At 38.4% G+C, this 22,380-nt stretch overlaps 1 protein-coding gene across 1 annotated transcript in view; it reads right to left on the bottom strand.

Annotated features, from left to right (window-relative positions):
* The window catches only part of LOC102387533 (protein diaphanous homolog 2-like), a 455,665-nt gene that overhangs the window by 178,196 nt on the left and 255,089 nt on the right, over window positions 1-22,380 (bottom strand). Inside the window, exon 5 of the mRNA XM_006029471.3 lies at window positions 16,702-16,837. Coding sequence (XP_006029533.2) covers window positions 16,702-16,837 — 136 coding nt within the window. The remainder of the gene's footprint in view (window positions 1-16,701; window positions 16,838-22,380) is intronic.

Here is a 22,380-nt window from a genome sequence, read left to right as displayed (position 1 = left end):
TCAATAGTTGTTGTTACATGTTCAAGTTATTATATTTTATAGTTTGTTAAGAAGACCGGTCTGTTAAATTGTTTGTTTTTATATATATATATATATATAGGTTGTTAAAGCTTTGACAGGTCAGTAAATCCTGAAACAAAGATGCCGTATGATGTGCTCATGTGTCTAAAATTCCAGTTGTGTCGTCAGCAAGGGGGCATGTCACAACCCAGTGATTTTGGTGCCTCGGTATGATGGAATTTTCCCGCCACATGAGAGCTTCTTGCACAGCAAAGGTTTTCTGTTGCAACAGAAAAACCTCAGTGCAAGAGAGTTCCCGCCATTCGAATGCAAATTAGTGTCCCGCTATTGGCCAGTTCTAAATTATCCCTACGTGGCGGCTAGTAATTGGCTTACTAGCCGTTTAAAATTTCGTGCGACTTCTGCCCAAGTCGGAGGACTTTGAGCACGCTGCAGAGTGCTTCTAAAGAGATCTGACTTGCGGCTGAGCTGATCGATAGACTGATCACCTATCAATTCTTCTCCCCGTTGCCGAGCGCAATCCTCGACGTACCCTTTCCCCGCTGGCTTAATTTGTGGACGGATTGATTGGCTTGAGTCTTGCCAGCTGGAACAACTCACATAGTTGTTCAGATGACCGGACCGTCTGCGTTGCAGCTACAAGCGGCGTAAGTAAAGTTTTTGCAACCACTAAGCTTTGTCTGCCTCTCCATTCACCAGCCCGCCCAACGAACGAGTAATTTCTAAATCACCTCGAGTTGGTTCCGGCCGTCTGAGACAATATATAGATAACACATTATTTACTGAGGGACCCAAGACTGGCTTTAAATGACATTTCATTAGCTTGAAAGAATCTGAATCTACTATTAGGGCCTCGGTGAGATAATCTGTGTGGGGGTAAACCTGTGTAGAAGTTTTAATAAAAATTTCCTTACTATTTACTTTCCAACTAAAATGACTTTTTCATAACTCTAGTAATTAATTGTTGAAAAACAAATTTCTTGTTTTCTTTAAAAGGTTATATATGTTTGAAATAAATCAGTTTATTATATTGTGGGTGCAGTGCAGAACAGGGTGAAAATTCTGGAAGAACAGTCTACCAAGAATGGATTGCAGGGTAACCAAAAACAATTCCTGAATTTAAGTCAAAGCTGAGGGAGAATCACAGGTTGCTTTGTTCTAGAAAAATAAAATAGGACAACTGATAAAACCTGTGGCTTACCTGCCCTCATTGCTGATGTCACTGACAGTTAAAACTTTTGACATTCTGAAATGAAATGTTTTGATTTTTTAAAAAACTATATGGAGTCAATTCTGATTTCAAAATATATCTATTTTTCCCTTTCCCAAAACAAATGTTACTGGACTTTACTGTTACTAGAATTTATAGTTTTGTGAAAAAGATTACTTTCTCATTTGTTACGAAATTTAATTTTTGTGACCGATTAGTTTTTGCCATAAGAAATATATCGATGAGAGAGATAAGCACCTTGAGTTAATTAATGTAAATAAAATGAGGGGATATTGCCCTAACCAAAACAGGTCAGAGCTATATAGCATGAAATTATGACAGACCACTAAGAAATGGAGGCTGCAACAGTAACCTACTGCTGAACAGACTTACATTTTACATACCAATTCCAAAGTAGCTTTGGAATGTACACATTTCACATGTTTCTCAGATTAGTTAATTAAAAACTCCTGATTTAGTTGAATGCATTTAGTTGATAGTAATGAAATTGTTAAGTTACAATCACTGATCTTAAATGGAAATATACTTGACTGAGAATATAACTGAATTCATTGCTACTTTATTCATTTGACACTTCTGCAAAAAAAGAATTTTGACGAAGTCATCTGAATATGGTGGTATTCCTCGTATATAGATATATTTTATTTTAACTTTTAGTCCTATCTTACATTGGCACTCTAAAGAATTGCTGATGTCATGACTTTCCAAGTTAAAATGGTTAAATTATATACTGAATGGAACGTGCTAATTATGGCTTCTGTAGTATTTAAATTTGGGTCCTTTGACTTGCAAACTAACAATGCTTAGATGACCCACGCACTGTTTATAACCCATCATGTCATTTCTTTTAAACACATTTCAGTTTTCTGCTTCAAACAGAATTCACATTTATCTACCATGGATACAAAAACTATAGCACTTTAAGCTTCAGGTTAAAAAGATGAAATGTAAAACAATGTTTCTATAAACTAATACTAAAGCTGTGTTTTGGGTTATGTTGTTAAAATCACATTTTTTCCTAACAGCTTACCAATGACCTGCAATTTCAAGCTGACTGATTACTAGAATGTAATGTTAACAATGCTCCACTGACACCAATGATAGAAAGGTTCGGTTCATTTAATTAAATATCTGCACTTGAGAGAAATAATAAGCAGACATATTTCTAATAGAGCTATGTAATACTGTAGAACTTTTCCTTATAAGTGCATAAGGTCTGCCTCATCATATTAGTGTGCTTTTAAATTGCCTTGAGGGTGGAAAAGCTTGTAATAGTAAGGCTCAATGCACAGGGGTACAATATTATGCCAATATCTAAAAGAATATTAGAAAGCTAAGTATTTTTGAACATTAATGGAATTATTATTAAAATGAAGGTGTATTATGGTATATGCTGATGGTGAATGAACATGATTTCATTACTTTTTTTTCTAATTAAGCTGATTTTCAAGCACTTCAGCAGTATTTTTCTTCTGATATGTTGAATGCATACATACAGCAGACAAAAGACTTTATTATGATCAATTCTTCTATCTAGATACTTCGGGAGAGACCATCTGGGAAGAAAGTCTCTCAGATGTGCGAGAAGCTACATGTAACTGCTACAAAACCCACAATCCTCCACTCATTCAGAGTTTAAAAAGTATCCTAGGCCCTTCCCATTTCAGACATATAATTCCATTTTATAAATCCTTTTATGTACACTTCATCTTGTCCTTTGATTTCTGGCTAAATATTCAGTTAAAGAAACTGTTTGCTGATTTAATATATTATAAAATTCAGAAATTATTTTTACCATTACTATTTATATAAACAGTTATACAATTGTACAAACACTTATACAACACTTAATCAAAAATTTATATAATCAAGTATAGGATGTTTTATCCGGTAATTACACTGAAATATGGCCATCTCTGGGGTGGAGCTCAGTTGTCCTATTCAAGATTGACACTATACAACAATTTGGATAAAAATAATTTATCAAAGTGAAATGACAGGGCAGGGAAATTATGTATACTATTATTTTGGAAGCTAGGATCACCTCAGTTCACAACTGTTTAACCTTCTTTCTTTCGCAAGCAGTGCATACTTCTTTCTTAACATTTTATTTTCCTTATGGAAAAAAGCTCCCAATTGTAAGGTTTTTCTTATTACCCCTAGGATAACTCTTCAGTTTCCTTTCATGATACCATACCATTATATCCTATAATAAACTATATCATTTAACACAAAATTTAAAGGAAGTATTATGTGCAATACCCTGGTGAGATACTGCAATTAAATGAGTAGTAGACAGAAATCAGATGAGCCCTTGCATCAGTAAACAAAGGCATTTAATAACTGTTTGTGTTGTGGGAAATAATTGCAACCATTATACTTCTGTGATTTCTGAAGGCTTGGCTACAAAGAAAGACATTTTAATATAAGAAAATACATGGTTTTGCCGCTTAAAACTTAAAGAGATTCAGTTAGAGCCTTCTAAAATTTATTTTTAATTTATCCAATTTATTGTCCACTCCACTTCCATTCTATATATTCACATTTCTTTCAAAGCTTGCTGTTTTTTATCTTGCTATTTTATCAGAAACTGATTTTCACTGGGGGGTCCACAGTGTTACCTTTTACTGCAGAACTTGTGCTTCTAACCTTTGACCCATTTCCGGATGCTTCATATACTTCATCGAGTCCAGTGGGGGCTGGACTCAATGATCTTCCGAGGTCCCTTCCAGCCCTGATGTCTATGAAATATCCCTAGCATGTACTTACCGCTCAATCTTATAACATTTTAATTCCACACATTATACTTTGTTCCCCTCTTCTCCCCTACAATATTTCAAGCACCCTTTAAGCTCCTGTGTAAATGAAAGCCATTAGTAATGTTAAAGTTTTAGGAAAGGCTTTGAACATTAAGATGAAGTCTGATTCTGAGTTTTAATAAATCATGATTACTGTCACAGGAACATAAATTTAACTTAGTTTTTTTTCTTTCTGGTAGGGCTAACTTTCCTGATGTGTATGGAGAGTCAAAACAGTCTGTCACACTGAGATGCTAGGTAATATACATAGCTGGCCAAGCAAAGTGAGGTGTAACAAACTCCCAATCATTATTTATCCAGTGATATAAAATAATCATTTAATATAGTAGGGAACAAACTAGGATTACAATGCTCCAAGAATCCTATTCAAACCACTAACCAACATTGTTTGTAAAGATGACAAGGAGCTTACTATTAATGTTGATGCAGCTGTATGGGGTCCCAAAATGATACTCTGCTCATGTGGATTTTAGTATTTGTTTCACCCCACATGCTTATATTAAAAGGACTGAGAACAACACAGTGACATGGATATTCGTAGAAACTGTGACTTTCCTACACTGGATCTTTCAACTGTCAATGACAGTGAAGCAGTTCAGGGAAATACAGGAGGGCTATCTTTCACTATATCTGGCTTGAACAATATCATAGAGCAGCTATATATTTACAATACATTTATTATGATCCACTATTGGGATATTCATTTATTTTAGGCACGGGAATACCTAAGCAACCCAGATAGTGATCAACTGCGACCAAAAAACTCCATATCCATATCTTCATTTGTGTTGGGGGACAATGTTAATATGCCTTGAAAACAATTAATTCAATACTAATTGTGACTGTGGCAGCTCATTCTATCCTTCTTTTCTCATGTTAGTAGTTATAAGGTGATTTTAATTGCCATGGTAATCAGATATAATGATGTATAAAATTGCTCTTGATAAAGTAATATTAACATCAGATCTGATGTTGCAGGCTTTTCAATTCCTAAGAAGCTCATGTCTTCAGTGCCTTTTTTCTCTTACTCCTATATGCATATGCATGTAATAAACTATGCTATGAGGAGGTTACAGATGTAAAATTAAAGAAACAGAAAGTCATAAAGAAACAAGAGCAACTGTGGCACTATGTGCTTGGATGTATATCAGAGAATTAGGAACTCTTCAGGAGAATAACTAAAATCAGTGCTCCCATTCTGCAAAATACTGATCTCCAAACAGGTGGGAAGAGGAAGAGAGAGAGAGGATATTTTAGGCTAAGTACAGACGTTACACTTATTTTGCTTTAAGCAGGCAGAAAGCCTTCTAAAGCCATAACTGAACGGATATTCAGGGCTCTTAAAGTGCTTTAAAAATGGCAGGTTGCCATTGATGGATGAGCTTTAGATTAAACACATTTTGTTACAGTGCTTTATTGAAGTTCTGTGCCAGATCCCATTGAGGGTTGACTTACAGCGTGATCACAGCCATCCCAGGTGGCATTGCACAGTGCCATGCTCTAGTCTTGGGCAGAGCTCCTGTGCTCTGCCTGAGCACCAGGCTGGCCTTGCGCCCTCAGCTGTCACTGACCTGAGTCAGTGGCAGCCTCTGATCCTAGCCCAGCACACAGCCTGTGGGTGGGGGAGAAGGGAGGGTTTCTGTGTAGCACAGCTCAACCAGCTGGAGTGCAGGAGCAGGAGCCTGGGGGGTGTCACCCTGCAACAACCCCAGGCAGTCAGTGGCACTCTGTTGTTTGGCTGGGGGAGCTGTGGGGGAAGGGCTCTGGGGTTTCTCCCCTATCCCCCGAGCTGCTGTTGACAGCCACCAGCTGGCAGGGGTGGGAGGTGGGAGGGCTGGGGAGAGGAGATACTCTGCCAGCCTGCTGGGAGGCATGTGGGAGCACCCCCAGTAGCCAGTGTGGGTAGGCTCTGAGCCCCCCTACCAAACAATGAAGGCCTTTCGGTTCACTCACACCTTAACTCATAGCACTTTAAGTAAAACATGATAAAGCGCTTCTGCCAGGGGCTTTTTAAACATCTGTACTGAGCCCTAGTGTTGAGGGATTTGCCCTGGTATTTGGCAGATGCTGGTTCAGTATGCAATTTCACAACAGACTTTTTCGAATTTCTGTGCCAAATCCTATTGAGGGTTGACTTACAGCATGATCACTGCCATCCCAGGCGGCATTGTGCCTACATCAAGAAAGCTACTAGAACAAAATATACACATTCCATAAACATCTGCAACACAAAGGAGTCAATCACTAGCATCTAACATGAATGTGTAAAGAACAAATAATGCCAAATCACTTGATTTCCTCCTCTGACAGGGTAATTGGTATGGTGGCTAAGTGGAATGCAATGAACAAAAAGACCCAGATTTGAGTAAGGCTTTACACAGTTGCACACACTGTTCTCACAAATAAGACAGGAAAATGTGCACTAGAAGGAATTATACTATTAGGTGGATATATAATTAGTTGAATAATTGCAAACAAAGATTAACTACTTGGAGATCAATGTTGGACTAGCAGGAGGTTTGAATTAGTATTGAATTAATTGTTCCAAGACTGCTGCAATGTATTTTTATTAGTTTATTGGTTGCAAGAATAGAATATATGGATCATCTCTGCAGACTATACAAAACAGGAAAGGTGCTGCTATCACTTTGGTGGCAAAAATTAAAATTCAAAGGAATCTTATATTGGTGAACAGGGCTGTTGACAAAACAAGAGAATTCAACGGGGCAGATGTACACTGTTACAAATAAGAAATTAAAACCAAACACACACATACAGAATGAGGGATAACTGGCTAAACAGTAGCACTGCTGAAAGGGATCCAGGCATTTTGGTAGATAAAAAACTCAAAATCAGCCCACAACATAAAACCATCACAAAAAAGCAAATGCAATTTGGAGCTGGCAGAAACGTTTTATGCAAGACATTCAAGATATGGAAGGTGGTAGAACCAGTTGGGGCTTACTGTGCTTCAGTTGTAGCATTGTGTCTAGCTGTGGACACCTTTGGTGCTTACAGACATAGGAAAAAAACAAAACAAAACAGTGCTTCCCTTTAAGCTCAGCATGCCCCCAAGCCAAGTGCAGAGATGCCTGAAAGAGAAATCATGAGAGAGTTTGACCCAGTTGCCCAGTATCTGTATAGCTCATGTTCTTCAGTGGGGTTTTTTGGCACTTTTATCTAATAGCTGAATGAATCAGCTATTGCACAGAAGTGCCAAAAAGCCTCACAGAAGTGTGTGAGCTATACAGACGCTGCAGAGCCAGGTCAAACTGACGCAATTCCTTTTCCAGTAAAGCACTGTTGTTTTTTTTTCCCCACCCACATCTGTCAGCACCTCTCATTCTAAAATGAATGTAGAGAAACTACAGTGCCGTTGACACTATCTCTCACCCCATTCTCATCAATAAATTAGGCAATTGTGGCATTGATGCCTACACAGTTGGATGGGTAAAAAATTGGCTGATGGGGCACACCCAGGGAGTGGTGGTGGATGGGTCGTACTCAACCTGGTGAGATGTGAGCAGCGGTCCCCCAGAGCTTGGTCCTCGGGCCAGCACTGTTTAACATCTTCATCAGCTACTTGGATGAGGGGGTTGAAAGCATGGTGTCCAAGTTGGCTGATGACACTAAGATGTGGGGCAAGGTGGACACACTTGAAAGGAGAGAGAGGCTGCAACTAGATTTAAACAGACTACAAAAGTGAGCAGATGAGAATAGGATGGGGTTCAATGTAGATAAATGCAGAGTGCTGCCCTTTGGGAGAAGGAATCCACAGCATTTATACAAGCTGGGGAGTTCCCCTCTTGGAAGTACAGAGCTGGAACGGGAACTTGGAGTCATTATTGACTCCAAGATGAACATGAGCCGCCAATGCCAGACTGCAGCCAGCAAGGCCAGCCATACCTTGTCACGCACCCAAAGATACATCTAAAGCCAGTCCATAGAGGTGATACTCCCCCTCTATGCGACTTTGGTCAGGCCGCAGTTGGAGTACTGTGTTCAGTACTGGGAGCCGCACTTTAAAAAGGATGTGGCCAGCCTGGAGAGGGTTCAGAGGAGGGCTACCCATTTGGTGAGAGGGCAGCAGGACAGTCCCTATGTGGAGAGACTGAGGGACCTGAACCTGTTCAGCCTTGGCAAGAGGAGGCTGAGGGGGGACCTGGTGGCTGCCTACAAACTCATCAGGGAGATCATCAGCAAATAGGAAGAGCCCTATTCTCCCCAGCACCACCTGGGATGACGAGGAACAATGGTAATAAGCTGATGGAGAATAGGTTTAGGTTGGAGATCAGAAGGCAATATTTTACAGTTAGGGTGGCCAGAATCTGGAACCAACTTCCTAGGGAAGTGGTCCTCGCCCTTACCTTGGGCAAATTCAAAAAGAGGTTAGATGATCAGCTGTCTGGGATCTTGTGAACCCAGCATTCATTCCTGCCTGTGGCATGGGGTCAGGCTAGATGATCTGTTCAGGTGCTTCCTGACCCTACTACTATGAAACTGGAGAGGGTCCACACATGATCAGTAAAAATGCTAAAGGCAGTGGAATACAAGATACAAGGAATTAAGTGTAGCTGGAAGAAAAGAGATTAAGGGGGAGCATGACAGTAATATTCAAATATTTCAAAGGCTACCATAAAGATGATGGAGAAACTTCCTTGCAACAAGGCAGGAAATGAAACAATGGGTTGAAATTAAACAAAGCAAATTTAGATGAAAACTGAAAAAATAAGACAATGCGAAAAGTGTCTAGGGAAAATGTGGAATTGTAACTTGGAAGTTTTCAAGAATGGCATGCTTATAAAATGATTAAGGCACCCTGCAGATACAGAGTGTAGCAGTTTGGATTATACAACCTCTAACATTCCTTCTAGTTCTATGAAGCTATAGATCTGTTCCCCTGTGACCTTGGATGAGTCACTCAGTCTTTCTGTCTCAATTTTCTATATAAAAAACAGGGAAGGAAAAAATCTAATTCACAGGAGTGTTGCAAATTCATTAGAAATCCTTAACCAAGGCATTCAGATGATACAGTGATGGGGACTCTATAAATACATGAGAGAGATAAATATTAGTTTTCTGACATTAAAAGGCAGACCTCAGTATGCCCTGTTTCAGGCTGTGATCTTAAGTTAGTTCTAGATATATATATTCCTTCACTAAAAATAGTCAGTTTCCAAAAGGATAAGAATTGGTAAAAATATGCTGCAAATCAAAATGGAATTTTATGGCAACAGTGAAAGTCTGTCCCACCTCCCATTCCCCCCTCCCCCTGCCAAAAAATGCAATCAATTCTAGCTGTTTTAGAGCTAACAGCGCTGTTTTTTTTGTTTGCTTGTTGTTGTTTTTTTAATACAATTATGATATGTCTTGAAATACATGATTATATACAGGCACTAATATTTTCAGTATCCTGTATTAACTATATGGAACTTGGATGGTGTCCAGTTTCTGAGGAAGAAGTTCAATATTAATATTTGGCCCAACAATTAAGGGAATAGGCACCCTTTCCTTCTTACCATTCAGTCTACACATGAAAATGACTCAGGAGAAGACACCTGCCTTTATTACCTATTAACTTTTTTGTCCAGATATGACCCTAGTGCATTCTCAGTTAAGTATAAAATCAAAATCCATTGACGTTAACTGATGTATTCCAGATTGAAACTGCCAATGGAATTTAGCTGAAAATAAAAGGCAGGTCCATAAGACCTTAATCTCATTTAATATTGGTTTCTTCTTCATTAACTGAGAACTGTTCAACCTGTGGAAAAAAATATTATCTTCTCATATACAGAAAATCCTTCATAATGTAGACACCCAGTTATCTGGGAAATAGTTACTCTCATATTCTGGGTGGGACTGGTTGATCTAACTATCAGTTTAAATCATCCGGCTTTGTTCTTACATTAAAATATTTGATTTTTGTGAATGTAGGCATAATTTAATATTTCAGGGGCAAATCCTGCCACAGCTGTCTGATTAAAACTTTACTTGACTGCTGGGCTGGGGAAAAGAAACTCTTAATATTTTTGCTCTACCCATGTACAAAGCATTCATTTTACTAGGCATTTGTTTTATATCGATGTTGATGAATATAGCTAATAAAAATATCATATCCCTAATGTCAGGCTCTTTACAGAATATAGAAGTAAAACACTAATTTCTCAGTTTAGTCCATAAAACACAGGTGGACAGTAAGATTAGCTTAGATCTGAATTAAGGAATTAAGAAGCTGGAAAAACATAGGTACTTGTCTGCTCTAAACTTAAAGGCCTTAGGAAAGTATTCATATTTTAAGACACAGAGAAGGAACAAAACAACAGAGTTAAAATGTCCCCTGGGTGAAAAGAGTCACCTTGTCAAAATTACAGCTTGAGAGGACATATGCACTCTTCCTCTTTGACTTCTGTGTCATGTTGACTTAGAAAAAATTGCAAGCCATTTTCATAAGCAGAAATGACCCTGAAGTGCTAGGAATATCAAGACAAAAAAATAATTTGGCAAACCAAGACACAGAATATGAGTGTTCTGGAATTCAATTATTTCTGGCAACAGGGGTAAAATGTATGAAATGCTATTTCAGTACACAGTAGTTTACAATCAGAAATGTATACATACTATGGCACTGAAATAAGGGTTTTTTTCTACTTTCAGGACAACAGTGCAAATGTGAGCCAGGTCAGAAGTCACTAGTACTTGTTCAATAACTTATCCGGTGATTTCAAAACATTTTTAAGTAGACAGTCATCCATATGACACCAAACTAGTACAAAGATCAAAACACAGTGAAAACTTTGCTACATTTTATGTATAGAAAAGATCCTTTATGGTCATAAGTAGGCCATATTGTCCAGAGAATAAGATAACGTATGTTACTGCTGTGCATGCTGTATGCTGTAACAAAGTACGGCAATTTTCCAAAGCTGTCAGCTGACACACACTACTTAAAAAAATAATTAGAAGGTAGCCTACTGATTGGTCAACTGTTGTTGAGAACAGAATAAAGCAAGTTTCCCTAAACTTAATGTAGAAAACTAGTTGCTTAATTCAGATTGTGAATTTAGAGTTTGTGATCAACACAAATCATCTTAAATGTATCGATCAAAACTATGCTAGACTTCTGATTTTTTTAAATGAAGTACTTCTCTTCCACCTGAAGAAATAAAAAGGCAAAGCAATGTGGCTCAAAGGCTTTGTGTACAATCATGTGCATAAGCTTTGAAAGATACTATGTCCATAATTTTCAATACTGCCACAAAAATAAGTTGAGTTTATATCACTCTGTCCAAGTTACACTATGCTTGTACAGTATTAAAAAAACCAACAGAATAAAAAACATGAAGAATTAGGGGAAATATAATGTATCACTGTCAACAAGTGTAGCAGGATATCCAATTAATGTTTTTCATAAAAAACATATTTGCACATCTAAGGAAAATCATAGACTATGAGGAAATTTTCACTTCTAAAGGAAATATATCTTCATTGTGCTCTTAACACTATCTGTAAATATATATGCGACTAGGCATGTTGGCCAAATATAAAAATTGTGTCTTCAGTATAAAAACTTTCCTACACAAAGGAAAGCTGTACCATTTTATCAGTGAAGTTAAAGCAGTGTAGCCCTTCTATTTCGGGCAAAGTTTTATCACTGTAAAGGACTTCCTGTTAGGAAGAATCTGTTTTTTTTTCTAATTTTAATTGGACACTTAAAAAAATCCAAACCAGTATATTTTCCATTATAACTCTTAGTAGGTTCCACTCATTACATATGCTTCCAAGTAAAGGTTTGTTGAGATGTGAAGGTCTCTGTGTAATTAAAAATGCAGCAGCCAGAGTTTGATTAGGGCTTCCACATTTCTTGTACATTTCCAAAAGGATCTGAATCCCATCTTCCATTTCTTAGAAAAGTGTCATAACCATCAGGCTATGAACTAAGCAGGGCTGAGGACACCGTCCATGAGTGTAAAGCCTGGCAGCCAAATATGCAGATTCTTTAGGCCAGAAGGAGAACAACCAAAGGAGCATGAACCTCAGTGAGGAGGGCATTACCCTGCTCATAGGCTGTGGTCCAAATGCCATTCATCCACTTGATTCTCCGGCCAAGGTGGGCCTAGAATGCATATCTCCACCTTCCTGAGGAAACACTCTAGTTAGGCTATTGAACAAAGTGATCCTCCTCTTCCTTGTAGCAAGCTCCCAAGTATGGGCCTTCTCTTACTTCCCTTTGTGCAAGCTGGATCATAAGATAGCAGAGGCTCAGGATGTGCAGCCCTGGGTTAGGCATACACCCCTATGCCTAGTGTTTCTTATTGGCTGCCTCTGGTTGACTACCTGCTCAGGGCTGACCTGCTCTGTAGGTGTATAAAATTACTCACTGGCAGAACAGTATTGGCCTCTATGGCTGCATCTGGCTATGCACTGAGAACACATGGGAAATTCAGGTGCCTTAAGAGATGGATTAGATTAGTTCTCCTAAGCATGGATGCATAAAAAGTTGAGGTGAGCAGAAGATAAAAGTATAGGTGAACACACATTATAGCTGTTTCAGAAAGGAAGGAGAGCTGCTTGAGAGTGGGCATCAACTGTAACACTTAAATCATTACAAGCTCAGAAGTGAAAGTGAGCTCCATCATAATAGCTTAGACCCTGGAAAAAGCAGGATTAAAATGGGTGCAATTTTGCTATGCTTGCTATACAGAATCACACAAAAGTTATCAGGTGATTTCCTGCAGCTTGTATCAATATTCTTTGATATAACTGTTATATCTGTCCATGCCTTAAATTTCTGTCATCCCAGGCTGGGGACCAACTGGTTAAGCAGCAGCTCTGCAGAAAAGGACCTGGGGGTTACAGTGGACATTAAGATGGATAGGAGTCAGCAGTATGGCCTTGTTACCAATTAGGCTAACAGCATACTGGGCTGCATTAGTAGAAGCATTGCCAGCAGATCAAGGGAAGTACTTATTCTGTTCTATTCTGCACTGGTGAGGCCACATCTGGAGTATTGTGTCCAGTTTTGGGCCCCCTACTATAGAAAAGTTGTGGACAAGTTGGAGAGAGTTTATTAAGTCCTGACTTGACAAAGCCCTGGCTGGAATGATATGGTTGGGGATGGTCCTGCTTTGAGCAGGAAGTGGACTAGATGACCTCCTGAGGCCTCTCCTAACTTTCTATGATTCTACGATATCTGCTAATGTATGCACCTAAGAAAGTAAAATAGTATTGATATATTTTAAAAAGCAAGAAACAGTCAAACATTAGAAGACATTTAAATTTTCAAAGGGTATTTCTTTTGATTGAATTCATACATCAGTTAAGAATCTTGTCACAACCCAATTAAATTGTGCCCATGCCACTGAGCAAGAGATACCATTCAAATCATCCTCATTTTGATGATTAAGTGTTAAAAAACCTCCCTGCCAAGAAATTCCTTGAAACAAAACGCTGGTGGTGTACTACAGATAATTGGTCAGCTGAAATAAAATGCTAGGGGAAACTATATATAATTGGTCAAAGATAAGCGTAAGCTCCTCACACGTAGCACACACGTAACAGGTAGAGAAACCTAACCCACTACCTTGTAACTTGAGGAGACAAAGAGCTGCCACCTGCCAAAAATTAAAGATTCCATATAACGGTTCACGATTGGGCATCTCTGTCAAACACCTCTGCCTATAAATAGTTTAACGGTTTCCGCCCAAGTCGGAGAGCTCTGGGGATCTCACAGGAAACACCTGTGCTTGTCACCAGAGAATTGGGAAATTGATCAATTCCCAATCGATCACCCCGTCAGCGTAAAATATTGACGTAGAAAGTCTTGCAAGCGCGACCATCCGTTTTCGGCGCCACGTCCGTCATTATCTCGTCGTAACCTAACTGCGTGCGTGTACTCGACTCTGTAACCGAAGCTATATGCGCATATTTGATTCTGTAAACGAAGCTGTAACGGAACAAAGGCTCGCCTGCGTCGTCCATCACTATCTAGGCGACGTAAGTAAACAAACTCCTGTAACCTACACGCGTCTGTGCCTGGTTAATTCCACTCCATCCATCACTACCCGCCTGCCGAGCTCTAAATCTAAACACTCCGGTGTGAGTCAGGCGGCTGCCGGCTGCTGCTCTGATTCACGACAAATCTATATTTCCATGTGGAGCAAAAAAAGAGGGAAAAACAAAACAAAAAACTCTGTTTGCACTTATTTTTCTATACATGTTTTTTTTTCTCCTTTTTCACATATTTCATAAATATCCAGAACATCTAGAAATATAGTGGGAGTATAGGGGAAAGCATAATAACTTCATTTTAAAGTGTCATAAATCTTGAACAGTTTTTGACATAGCAGACACATAAAACAAGACAGGAAATGCTATGGTAATGTGTCTTGGAAAGAATGTGTGATGAAACACCTTCTCATGGATCCTGTAGTAAAGGAGGTGTATTTCAGCATACTGATTTCACTGTTTTATCATTTAAACAAAGAAAGCTTAGCTCAGCTTTCACAGATTTTTTTAAAGGAGAAAAAAAAATCTGGCTTCTACACTGCTCATTACTAAAAATGAAAACGAAGTCAGTTTCCTATTCGTGGTTATATGGTTTTCATCACCAGACAAAAACATTTAATTGAAACTCTCTCATAAGATTACTCATATATTTATAGACAAGGTCACTGCAACAGCTTGTTCTGGAAAACTAGTTAAAAATCTATTTGTTCATGTTAAAAAAGAAGGTTACCTTGTTTTTCTCTATATTTTTAATACCAATACTTTAACAAGAAGCAAATCTTCCATTCTCACTTACTTTTTGACCCTTCAAAGGAAAACCAACTCATTAAATCAACCACCCACCACACCACACTCAAAACCGAACTATCCAGTAAGAGGGAATAATGAAAAGATGAAACTGGTTAATATAAATCATTTACACTTTTCATTTTCTTAGTAATTTTAGTCCTTACTAGTTATTGAATATCTGAGATTATTTGACATGCAATTTACCAATTCTGCTTAAATATCTGTCTCAGGCTAATGACAGGCTGCAAGGTCATCAGACTCAGCTTCTATAAACTACTGATTTCAGACACACTGTTGGAATTATTACTTCACTGGAAAATCAGCAGAAAGAAAACACCCATCAATTGATACACACGTCTTTTTTTTTTTTTTTAAGACATCTCAAACGTGGAAATCAAAAAGTTGAGGCACCTTAAAATACTAGCTGTTTTTGGAAAAAGCTAAGCGTTTGTTTTCTAGACCCTTCCCCTTCCTCCATATCTGCTATAGCCTGGAAGTCTTTTGTGAAGCTAAAGAAGAGACCGCTTAATCAAACATTGAGTTGCTAACTCTATGGTCCTTCATTTTCCCAAGTGTTGAATCTGTACTGGTTAATAACACAACTTTTCAAAAAGACAAACAAACAAACAAAAACAGACTAAAGACTTTTCAAGTTGGACATCCAAAATCAGAGTGTCAGAGTCATGAGTCGCATTTAAAAGTTTGGCCTGATACTTCGAGTGTAATGCACCTTTGTATATACTCTTTTGTTATAAATATTGTATACATTCACTTAAAATGTAATGATTTTATTTTAGAGCTTACTGTCTAATTGATTGATCTTCAGCTTAGTGCTACATCAATTCACCTTAATTAGAAGTTTGTTGTAACATCTTTCTGGTATGAAGCTAACATACCTTGGCATCGTACATATGGATTGTCAAAGGAAAAAAAATGCTATTATTTCGCAAGGCGTGAAAGTGTCAGATTTGCTCACTGGGTAGAAAAGACAAGTTGTAGTCACACACTGAGCATTTTTATATGTTTTATGATTGGGAAGGATTAGCTCAGTCTTACAACAGCACACAAATGATCACAGAAAGAGAACAGCAACTGTAGCCTAAAGTAAATCTCTACTTCTATCTAATTCATATTTGTGCCATCTTCCTTTACTTTCTGGAGTCCAAAGGGATAGAGAGTAAAGCTTGCATTTTTCAGTCTTCTGGAACTTTGCACAACATACATAACATAGATATTAGGGGCCAGCTGATTCCTCCTTCCTTCCTCCTTGTGCTTTCTCATAGAATACCCTCATCCAGAATAGTCTAGCCAATGAGCACTGCTTTTTAATCATGTTGAAATGTCACTCTGTATTTAGGCTCAGAGCTGAACCAGATTTTTCAGCTCATAACAGGACTGTTGGGAGAACAGCCACTTATAATATGGAGCCTCAAAGCTAAAAAAGAAAGATGTTAATTGCCATACTATCTTGATGATAGAGATGTTTACAGAATAAATTAACAACAAAACAAGAAAGAGACTTTTTCTTGTTAGTAAAGCCTTACAAAAAAAATCAATTAACGATGCCAAATGAAAACAACAGAATAATTCACCACAAAATGTTTTGGAAGAGACATCACATATAGTGAATGACAGATGCAAAATAAAATGGGAATCAGAAAGGCTACACCAGGACAGAAAACTCACACTAGAAAATTTGGTTTCTCCATTTTCCCCTCAGCAATTAAGTACTTCTCATACTGATCTGGAGAAGTCTAGTCTAAAGGATTGTTTTTTTGTTTTGTGGGGGAGGGGTTTTGTTTACAAATTGTTCTACTGAAAATGTTGCCTTACCTTTGTTCATATCCATCAGCTGCTTCTTCTTCTGCTGCCGCTCTAGCTTCTCTCGTTCAACTTTCTCTTTTGCCAGCTTGGCTCTCTTGATCTTCTCCTCCATTTCTTTTTTTTTGTTGTTTTCTTTCAGTGCCTCCTGCATTAGAAATGTAGAAATGCATTTCTTATTCATGGCAAATTGAAGAAACCAGCACTTAAAAACAAAAAACAAACACAAAAAACCTTGTTTGTGTGGAGGCTTTAGCTGGAATAGGGCTGCACTTCAGCTGCCTGAAGGGAGTTTCATGTGCTTTTCACAGTGCTGGGAAAATAACTTTATCTTGTCCAAAACTTATTTCCTTTTGTATGGGAACAAGTCCAAGTATAAATCATAACAAAATAGTTACAGCTTAGGGTAATAGGAACTTAACAGAAACAGCTGTCTTAAAGAATTTCTAAAGGGTAATATTCTGAGCAGGTAAGGCTGATCTGACTAAATTTAAAAGTAACAGTCTGAAATACAGAGTACACAATCAATGAATAAACACTTTAGAGGGTATCTCCTGTTTTATTGTACATCCATTGTGGAGGTGATGTAATCTTTTTATGTAATCTTTTTTACGGTATATCTAGCTTTTGCAAACTATATCTAACTAAATACTTAAGGCAACTTGCAGATGCTGGGAGGGGTGTGGCATGTGTGTGTTAAGAGATGCTTGCAGAGCACAGCGTGTGGGATGCGGAGGATTCCTGGAATGCCTCCCTAACACCAGCAGGATAATGTCTCCCTGACACTTGTAAGATAGCAAGAAGTTCAGAAAAAGGTCTCATTATAATACTAAAAATCACACCCCTGGGCAGGGCAAAAGTATGTTAATGAAACATATATGTATGTAAATGAATTACATGGCTAAAACATAGGTATAGAGACATGCTCAGTAGAGAATGTCTTATGTCAGTGGCTTGTAACCAATCACTGAGCGATACACTTGCAAACATATGTATAAAAGGTACCCAAAGGTAGAAACCGGTGGTGCTTGCTTTGCAAACGATTGCCAAGCACCCCTCTCTGCGCAGACTGGAAACAATAAAGATTAAGTTGGATCCTCCACCCCTGTGTGTTCATTGGCAATAGCGCACCGGGCACGAACTCACACTGTCCGTTGGGGACAACAGAGGGAGAAAACTCTAAACATTCATGCTAGAGCAATCCCTTGAATTTATTTATGGAAGATGTTAACAGACTTCTATCAGCCCTTCTCAGACAAAAAATTTGATAACAGAGGGCATACTGGCAGAAAGGCACTTTTTCCCAACTATGAAAGCAGTTAAAGTACAGGGTATTGCAGTTCAGCTGGTTTCCACTGCAATCTCATACACATTTTCCAGAATGTTCTCACTGAAATAAGCTAAGCAGTTTAGGGGATTCAGACATGTGTCTTGCAGCAAAACTCACTGGAATATTTTTATCTGGATTTTCTAGGCTATTTAAAAAAAACAAGCTTCTAATGTTGGCCTCTTATGCAAATAGCCTAGGCTCGAAACTAGATCAAAGGAAAATCTAGTTTAGAAAGAATGGCATAATTTACCCTATTCTATGTACCCTACTTTAGTGTCTGTCCATTTATCGGCTCACATAAACGTCTTGACGACTTCTATCATGATGCCCCTTATACACGGGCCTTCTTAAGCTTATTCAAAAGTATCCTTATGGTGTTCTCTTGTTTCTGCATCTATATGCCCCAGCAGAAGACTCATCTCTGCCAAGATACCATTAAGAAGTGTACTAAATATCTCTGTTGTGTGAAAAGTATGCTGGATATAATGTTCTTGTTGCATTTATACTTCCCACCTGGCATGTATGGGGGGGGGGTGCGCATTATATATTTCTTCCATTTTGCATGTGTGCACGTGCATGTGTGAGTATGTGTGTATTTCTTCCATTTTGTCTGCCTCCATGAACTATTTATGTGTCTTTCTTTAGATTGTGAGTGCTGCAGGGTAGGGATTATGCTTCATTTAAGGTTTTCTAAATGCATTGAATGTTACAGGCAGTAAGAAAAATTAATAAAGCCTCAACCAGTACTAAATCAAAAATGTATCAAAACTATATGCATTTGTAATCAGATCCATGCTTATTAAGGACCATTTTTTTAAAGATATAAACTGATTAAGGACAGGAGACAGGATAAAGAATATGCTTTCTAGCTTATTATGAAAATTCACCACTCATAAATAAATTAGTAAAGACTTATCAAGAGTTAATAATTTCATATAAATATATAGATGGGGCAGATCTAGAAGGGATGTAGTGGTGCAGCTGCACCCCATTTCTGACCATGCAGCAGGATCAGCAGCCAGGGGCTTTTGTAAGTCCCCAAAGGAGGTTAGAATTCCAGTCCCCCATCCCTTCTCCTCTATGGTCAAAGGCATGTCCCCTCCCCCCTTCCCTTACGCTATTTCCTCCCATTTCCCCATCCTTCTCCTTCTGCTGCCACTGTTCCCCCTGTTCTGGGGGAGAGGGGAGCTCCTGCCGTGCTCCAGCCAGGCTGTGTAAGGACTAGGCTCAGCCTGGGACAGTGGCAGTGTGTGGGCAGGCAGGTTCCCCTTCCTTGCCTGGTCCTCTTGGATGTTTCCTAGCCCAGGAGCAGGTGTGGGGAAGGGAAACCTGCCTGCCAACATCTCTGCTGGGAGGGGATGGGAGCAGTGTGGGGAAGGCACGTCTGGAGCTCCAGTCACTGCTCCCACACCCCTCGTCACAAAATCCTGGAATATACAGATAAAGATAGCCAAAGCAATGTCCGCCACTTTTTTGATGAGTGGAATTCTCATTATAATCAATGGAAAGCGTGGGAAGGGACAGTAATGTATTTTTTACCAAAAATATTTCAGATATTTATAAACTGAAGATCCTATTTACCTCAATATCCATAATTAGCAAATAAACTGTGGACAACTGCCATCTGCAAGAATACAGAACAACAGGGGCAACAACAAAATGCTAGTCAGAAGCACTTCTAACTGTCAGGACTTTAATAATTGTAGCTACATGGGGTAGCTTGACAGTTCTCAGGGAACTCCATCAATCAATTGTAGCCTCACTAGAAACTACTCTGTATGATTTCTCATTTAGTAACCAATGGCCTGTTTTTCAGAGAGGCTGAACACTCACAGGTCTCTCTGAAGTCAATGGCAGCTGCAGGGTGACAACACTCCTAAGTATTAGGCTTTAAAAATGATATTTACAGCACCACAAAGTCACCAAGTACACTGATAAAAGCTATTTTTCCTTTGACTGAAACAAAAAGGGATTAAAAGAAGAAGTCAATATTTTATCCCTTTTGTTTTTGGACAGTCCTGTTTTTGCATGTTTGATCACACTTGGCAGATATTTCATTTCATTGCAACTTCACAATCTGCAATGAGAGCAAAACACCACAACCTAAAGCTGAAACAAAGAAAAAATTTCATGGGTAACCCAGTAGCTATCAATATCAATAAAGGGGTAACCCAGTAGCTATCAATATTTTGTTATTAGACTGAGGAACATTCTATAATATTCAATAATAAAAAAGAAAACAGTCTGAATCAGGTAACAAAAGAAAATAATCTGAAATGAACTTATGTTAGAAAATTTCTTATTGATACAATCCTACAGTTTTTACTGGGGGAAATTACCCTCAATTGAAATGAAAGGGAATTTTGCGTGAATAATTTTGGGATTTAGTCAATTAGTTGATAAAACATGTTGGCTAGAAGTCAAGATGAATGTCATGTAAAGCAGACACTACACAATCCTGAAGAAAGGTGAGAAAACACAACACTTAGATTAAAATTCAAACAATACCCCCTCCTCCATATTTGTCATCAAGCTAAGGAAAACAGAACATCCAATCAAAATCAAATCATGTCACTTTTTAGCACTTAAACCTAATATTTTTTCACTTTGAAATTTTAACTTTTAAATATTTAAATATTTCTTTATTGTTATTTTCTGTTCTCGCTCTTGACTAGCACCCTCATCCTGATTAGTTAATAACAACTATTATTATCATTATTATTATTGTTGCTGCTGCTGCAGTGAAGCTTAGAAGCCCCATTTATATAGTATCCTATAAAAATACAGTGCAAACAGTTTCTGCCCCAGAATGCTTATGGGCTAGGTATTATAAAGAAGTTCCTCTTTAAAACCCCAACATGTTTGATCCTCTTAGCTTCACATTATTGCCCACTTGCTTTGGGACTACAGTTCTCTTGAATCTACGACTAGAGTCATAGAAATATATGTTCGTTTCTCATTTTTTAAGTCACTCTACAATAAAAAGCTAAGTGTAACAAAATACAATTACTTCAGCAAATTTAACCACTGCTTCTCTTATCTGTGAAAAGACTGATTTTGACTGAATGAATACAGGAGAATATTTAATAAATGTTTTGGATACCATATGTCCACCTCTACAAACTACTTTGCAAGCATTTGCTCCACTCCGTTTAGTCACTTGTGTGTGCATCTACATGTGACTCTACATTGCCATAGCGATGTGCTACGGCAACATAGCATCCATAGATGTCTACACATGACCAGCAGCTACACTGCTGTAGCGGTCCGCTCCCCTGTTATAGTGCGCTGCTACAGCAAAGTAGCTGCTAAAAATAACCGTGCACTGCACATACGGCACAATATGGGTGGTTACTTTGTCATGCTTTAGTACTTCGAAAAGGAATTACAAAAGCACGGCACAGTAACAGCGTTGCCATAGGGCAATATGTAGATGCACCCACTGGAAAACAAACTTTTCCAGAAATGATGAAGTAAGTTCACAAGAATGTATTTACAGTTGTCTTTATGATACAACTGACTGTATAATCATATAAATAGTTGCTCAAGTTTTAAACACTCTTTTCTACTAAAAGACTAACTCAAAGCTAGTGAATATACTTCTCAAATGGCCACTTAAATAAGATTTTAAGTGGTATCAAAATAAATACACAGTTATGATTTGGATGACTAACTAGAAATATCTCATTTCAGCATTTACTCCATTCTAATCATAAACCCAATTTCACCAAAACCTGGTTAACTTTTTTTTCATACAGTGATTCACTGAATACATGTCAGATCATCAATTGCATAAATATTAGTCAAGAGAAACTGGTCAGTGGAAGATAGATGATCTTCCTTGCATTGTCAAGGGTCTAGTTGAGTTCCTTTTAAAGTCAGTGATGATTTTTCCATAGACTTCAGTGGAGATAGGATCTGACCTTTAGAGAAGAAAAAGTTATCCAGACAAAAAGCTTAGGTGGTCAAGAGATTATACTAGGAAATAGAAAATGTTTACATACAGCCTAAGTCTTTTAAAAAGAAAATATAGAGAAGAAAATCAACTTTATCTGCATAATGCTTTTAATTTAATGTCTTTTACCACTGGTAGGTGTTGTAGGGTTTTGACACCCTCTTTTGGGTACCCCCAGCGACATCAGGTGCCACCTAGATGGTCAGGGCACTGCCCTTTCTTGCCTGCCACGTCTTTGATGTTGTTGTTAGGAGGCAGTTCCCTGTTGGTGACCCAAGAGGGTCTTGGCCATGGGGGTGTCTTTGTGGGACTCCAAACCTCCCCTTTACCCCATCCTTACCATGTCCTTGGCCTGGGTAGATGCTGCTCCCCAGAGGTCTTCCCTCACTGCCCACCTTGGAAAGAA

Source organism: Alligator sinensis, unplaced genomic scaffold, assembly GCF_000455745.1.
Source record: "Alligator sinensis unplaced genomic scaffold, ASM45574v1 scaffold333_1, whole genome shotgun sequence".
Lineage (NCBI taxonomy): Eukaryota > Metazoa > Chordata > Crocodylia > Alligatoridae > Alligator > Alligator sinensis.
The sequence above is the reverse complement of the archived record's forward strand: the minus strand, read 5'-3'. Positions and strand labels throughout refer to the sequence as shown.